The sequence below is a fragment of the Cyprinodon tularosa genome, unplaced genomic scaffold (genome assembly GCF_016077235.1).
Source record: "Cyprinodon tularosa strain WSP-4 unplaced genomic scaffold, ASM1607723v1 ctg185, whole genome shotgun sequence".
Classification (NCBI taxonomy): domain Eukaryota; kingdom Metazoa; phylum Chordata; class Actinopteri; order Cyprinodontiformes; family Cyprinodontidae; genus Cyprinodon; species Cyprinodon tularosa.
In genome coordinates, this window is record NW_024038643.1 from 1,666,225 (window position 1) to 1,672,316 (window position 6,092).

General features: G+C 36.9%; 1 protein-coding gene across 2 annotated transcripts in view; it reads left to right on the plus strand.

The window, feature by feature from the left end:
* LOC119781928 (disintegrin and metalloproteinase domain-containing protein 12) overlaps window positions 1–2,646 on the plus strand; it is a 127,106-nt gene extending 124,460 nt beyond the window's left edge. For both annotated transcript variants that reach the window (XM_038282572.1, XM_038282573.1), the window contains 2 exons: window positions 623–804; window positions 2,230–2,646. In XM_038282572.1, coding sequence (XP_038138500.1) covers window positions 623–804; window positions 2,230–2,299 — 252 coding nt within the window. In that variant the 3' untranslated portion in view covers window positions 2,300–2,646. The remainder of the gene's footprint in view (window positions 1–622; window positions 805–2,229) is intronic.
* The last annotated feature ends 3,446 nt before the right edge of the window (window positions 2,647–6,092 follow it).

Below are 6,092 nucleotides of genomic sequence, written 5' to 3' on the forward strand. Positions count from 1 at the left end.
CCTCTGTCGCTCCATGTTGTTGTCAAAACCTGAAAGCGATTCCTTTTGGCAGCAGACGGTATCCCTGACAGTATCCTATGCAGCTGTTTGGCAGCTCCAACATGTTGACAGACGACATAAAACACAAGTGAAAGCTATCTGCTAAAGGCTCTAAGCTTTGCTTCCACACAGATTTGTGTTGTAGTTTGGGTTTGGTTGTGTTTTTGCTGAAGCTGCAGAAGCATTTAGTCAGTTGATAAAATGATCATTTTTTTTCACCTATAGGTATTTTGCTTGGTTGCTGTTTGATAAGGGTATTTGGAATATTTTTGTATGGAGCATAAGCTAGCTTTGTTTACAGAATGGCAGGATTTGCTGTGTTGAGTGTGAGGTGTCAGATTTTGTCTGAGGTGCCAAGAAGAAGACAAGTGGAAGCCTGCTGAGATTTAGAAAACAGCCCTTTGTCCTGACTTGAGTTTCTCCAAAGATAAACCAACATGATGCCTCTTCTCATCATATGTTGCCTGATAAATGTGCCAATGTGTCTGAATGAAAATGAGAAATGTAACATGTGCTGATCTGTTTATCATCAGTGCCCTCTGGTGGGTATTTTCAGCTATTACTTTTATCTGTCCTTAAACAGGAGCTGGAGAAGCCTAGTCCTCCACAAAAACCTCTTCCTGCCGACCCAAGGATCTCCCGGCTGGTGCGTAGTCCATCTGGTGTTCAGAGCAGCACGTTAGTCCGAGGCTCCTCTGCAGTTTGTGGCCCTGCGGCTGAAACTGGTGCCCCCAGAGCAGCACGCCCAGTTCCCCACCCCAAAAAGTGAGGATCATTCACACGTAATGGGAGTGAATGTCATGTTAACTTGGGACCTTTAATAACACATTTTAAGCCTCATTTTGCCAGGGTTGTGGGATTATACAGCAAAGAGCCTGGATTTGTAAATACAAGAAGATGACAGCTTTTGTTCTTTAAAAAAATAATCCTTCTCAAAGCACTTAATGGATTAATTAAGCAGAATTAAAAAAAACAGATGTGGAAATGTATTATTTTCAAAGTTAAGTCTGATGTAATTTGCCGCAAAGTCAATTTAACTTTCAACTCTCTAAAGGAAAAGATGCGCACAGTTCAGATAAGATGCACAATCCCTGCAGATTTAACCATTTAATCCTTATTAAACACATTAACATATTTTTAAAATCTTCAGGATGTTAAATAGCAAAAAACTACAGGTATATTTGTATCAATAAAGTATAAATTCTGCTAATATCACTTTACATCACATTTTAAAAGATTATTTGCAAGACTATTGGAAAACAAGTTACGCCTTTGCATTTTATGAAAATTGTTATTAAGTTAAAGAAGCTAAACACTGTCATCCTTATCTTAAAGTACTGGTCAGGATGTTTAGAAATAATCTAAGAACAAAGATAGCTGAAGGATGTCAGAAAATGCTACTAGTACTTTTTCAGTATGGTATTGATTCAAGTTTTACATCATTGTGAAATTAGAAAAATAAATTAGCCCACTACTTAAAAGTTGAAAGCTTCAAGATATCCTTAAGCCACTTTTCTTAGGGGGAGTGGCATGACCAGCTAGTCTGCTGCTAGTTTTACTCACATACCTGGAAGATGTCTAGTGCTACGACCACAGATGATCTCGCTCTCGAAATGGAATTGAATGATTCAGATTAGCTAGCCGAATGAATAGAAAGGGTAGACTCAAGTCCTGTGTGCGGATGACGTCATACACACTTCGCTTTGTTTTAAAAAAATATAAATATAAAAAATATAACCACGGATGTCTGGGGGACAGTGATTCGCCTACATGTTATGAATGCTGGCGTACCATAAAGAATAAATTATGAACAGTTTAGTTTGTGCCTTCAACTCGTTGCCCATAGGAAGACTTTACTTGGATTACAAAACCGAATATCTTCAGAACGGCTCCAAATGACACAAAACTAATATGGGTGAGTAGAACATGATGTAATAACGTAAAATCAAGGGCCCAATGTAAAAAAAAAAATCGGTGTTCCCCTTTAATGACACAGGCTCAAGATAAATATATATTACATATACATAAGTCCAAACATTTCTTTTTTTTTAAACTGGCAAAGAACAAAGAAGTGTCCCTTTTTTCATTCAAGGTGCAGTTTGCTAGTGGCCATTTAAACAAATATTAGGAGCACTGTATGTATGCAAAGCTCAAATCTCACACATCTCTTTTTCTTTTCTCCATCCCTAGGTTGAGTCCCAAGCATCCTCCGACGCTACCAAAGCCTTGCGTTATTGCCAACGTCAGATACAACAGCTGAGACTTTGACCAGAGGGGGCAGTGGTTTTTTGTAACGGAAACAAATTTTTAAAAATTGCACTATTAAAAACTCTGAGAAACACACATAAACAAATGGTGTAGGCACCTCTGAGTTTTCAACCTTGAGATTCGCCGGGTCCCTTTTGGTGCTCTGCCTCTGAATGGTGCTATGAGTCTGCGCTCAGGTAGATGTAAAGTATTTATAATTGTGTATTTATTGCCACCCAGTGCACTGTGCCAGACACTTTTACTACACCGGCACAAGTTTGACTCTTCTTTTTTTATTTCACTTTTTTATATATACACTGTTTTATTTTATTATTTTTTTTGTTTAAGTAGGAGAACATAAAAAAAAAATCTGAACCATCTACGTTTGCAGTGGCTTTTAAAAAGTAAGTTTTCATAACCTTTTAACTTTTTCATACTTTCTTACATTAATACCTGCAGTTTAATGGTATATTATGTAGTTGACCAAAACAAATCTGGGATCATTGTAATGGACACAGAAATTATGGTAAAGTTCATCACAGCATGTAGGGGACGATAAAACATTTCAAGGATAGGACAAAAATGTTTGTTTTTTTTATTCTGAGGTAGGACGGATTCTCTAACCAGTTTCACTGAGCTTGAGCTGCTTTGCAAAAGATCTGTAGATGTGCAAACCTGTTGGACATTGCCCAAAAGACCAGCAGCTATGTATTATTATATCAGTTTTCCTTCTACTTAACAGTTATGTTATACTTTGTGCTGATCTATCATTAAAAAAAACAATTAGGCATCCTAAACTTTTTAAGCAAATTAGCATTGAATGGACTTATGGATGTGAAAAAGTTAAAGGGTTATTGTTTTGAAAGACACTGTGGATGTGTTTCTGTAAAAGCGATACGAAAGGGAACTCACAACATTACGGTTTTATTCTCTAGACTACATGTAGAGCTTAAAATGAGTATTTTTGCAAAGACTGTTGATGCCTCTGAGGTTTTTTGAAGCAGAATGCTCCGTATTGCATCTTTGAGCCAATCTGGAAAGGCTTGAAACAACCATAGAATCCCAGAAAGTGGCGTTACGACCTCAGCTGTAAGAATAAGGAGGTTTTGTGTTGGCCTCTTTCTTCATCTTAATCACAAAAAGCTCTGACATGAGTTGAAATTAAAAACATGAATCTGTGAAACACGATGTCTGTGGGTGTTTTAAGAGTTTGACTCTATGCCTTCCTGCACAAATGACTGATCCAGCCATGGAATGGCTAAAGACTTTGCTCACTTGTAAACCGCAGCTGTTCTGCTGCAGCTTTCATTAAAATGCTGTTTTTACTCTGACAATGAAAAGATGGTTTCACTTTAAAGCAATGCTGTGCAACTTTTGGCCAAAGTATACCAGATGATTTTTTATGTAAGTATTCGGCACTTGGCGCGTATTGATGCTTTGCACGAGCTGCCCTTCTCTACGACTTGTCTATGTAACTGGAAAGGGTTAAAAGCATCACTGAATTAGTCATGTGACCCAGAGTGCCACTTATGATTGGTTCTCTTATGTAGGATTTGATCTAAAGGACTGAATTGTAATAAAAGTGGTCTTTTATGAGATTTAAAGCACGGATCGAGACTGGCTAGTTTTATGACATTGCAGTGCCACCAGTGCCCTTCAGGGGGAGCTATCCTCGATGTTACAGGCTAAGTGGCCCCTGTTAGCTAAAAGTTACAGTGTTGCTTTGAAAGGTCAATGTTTGTCGTGTGAATCCATCTGTTTTTTTTTTTGTTTTTTTTTTTTGTTTTTTTTAAGGTTTGCTTTTTATTTCAGATAAATTTTTGTAAAAAAAAAACAACATTCGCAATGTTTTATCATTCTGACTAAACAAATTGTTCACTTAGCAGTTCAGTTTGTTCTGGTAGAAGATAATTCACATGCATATTGGTTTTATTTTCAGTGCAATTTTATTTTTACTCTGCATTCATTCGCCTTTACGTTTCTCTGTGCTCATGTTCTAAATACTGTTGTAACATCTCTGTATGTTATCGATGTATATTTGTCGTGTTACTAGTGAAAACATTTTCACAATGTTTTTTTTACTAATAACCGTTTGATACCTTAAATGTAAAGAAATGCTAAAGTGTCATTCACCAATTTCAAACACGGGCAGCATCAGTAAAGCTGATTTAATAAAGAGGAAATTGTGTTCTTTTGTTATTTTTTCACATTTAGTCACATTTATTGGTCATATGTAAATGTTAAGAGCCTAAAGCATGGTTCCCACAGTCTGGAACTTTCTGAAGTATATTCTGGACCTGAAGAAGCATCGAAAAATGTTTGTATTTCCAGACTTTATTGCCTATTTTTGTTTAAGTAAAATAGGAATCAGGAATATTGCTGTTGTTAGACTATAGGAGGGTATGAAGTTTCACCTCTTCATATCCCTTTCAGGCATAACACATTATATGTGACATTAATTATATTTTTTTTATTTTTTCTGGTTTGTCTTAAAGTTAATTCATTCATTCATGTCCCATAATCTAAAAGTTGACCTTCCTGTCATTCTTCATTGGGTTCTTTTCTCTTTCTTCCTCTGTTTTTCCTTTCTTAAATAGTTTTTCTTCCCCTTTTCCACCCTTTTTTCAGCTTTTTTATTTTCTTTATACAGTCACTAGTACAGAGCAACAAAATTAACTGCATTTAACCCATCCCCTGGGGGAGCAGTGGGCTGCCATTGTGCAGCGCCCGGGGAGCAGTGTGGGGTTAAGGATCTTGCTCAGGGACCCAGAGTGACAGTCTGTGGGAGTGGGGCTGGAACTCAGAACCTCTTGATTCAGAGCTCTATGTCCTAACCACCATGCTGCCACTCCCCCCTTACTTCCTTTTACCCTTCCTTATATTCCTTCCTTTCTTTCCCTCATTCCATATCTTCCTTTGTGTCCCTCTTTTCTTTCATCTTTGTCCTTGTTTACCATCTGCTTTTTCTTTCTTGATCTATTCTTGAGAAAAGTTGAGTCTTAAATGCTATGTGGAATGGTGAGAACATCAGCTCTTGGGGGACCTTGTAAATAACTCTGAATGCATGAACATTACACTGGTAAAATGCTTACCAATATATAGTTAGACATATATCTAATATAGTTAGACATCGTTGGCAAGCTTAGATTCTCCACAATACAAAAAACAAGTTAATTCTATGGACATAGCGAACACCAAAGCACAATTAGCACGGATATAGCAACATGTCGAAAATGTACCATAACAAAGTAGACAAAACGAACAAGCATGTCTCCATTACTGATGTTCAAAAAAGACCTATTATATTCCAGAAGAAAAAAACAACGTTGAATTATGTTTGAACTTATGCAGCTTTGGCTTGATGCAGCTTGAGTGTTTTACTCACCCAGTTTTCATGTATATATTCAGAATTTAGAAGGTGACAGCTTTCAAATAATGTATCACATGTGTAATTTGGGCTTACAGCTCCTAAGTTATTTGCTTTTCCATTTGGGTATGCAAAATAGGCGAGAATTTCCCAAAATGAGGTGGATGTTCAGCCTCTCCAAACCCCCCAAGTATAAACTCTTAAGATAGATACCTGCACTGATTTTTGTTTTCATAAAACAAACTAGAGACCAAGCTTCACACTGAACCTGCATTAACTTTGATTCTGTGGCTCTTTGTCATTCCTCCAGTCCCTTGAACTTGATTTTTTAAATAAGATGCAAAGTTCATTTTTTTTTTAGATTTTTTTTGGACATTTAATAAACTTCTATGTTTCTTTTATTCTTTCACTTCTGACATCGTGTCTGGTTCAGGAATGG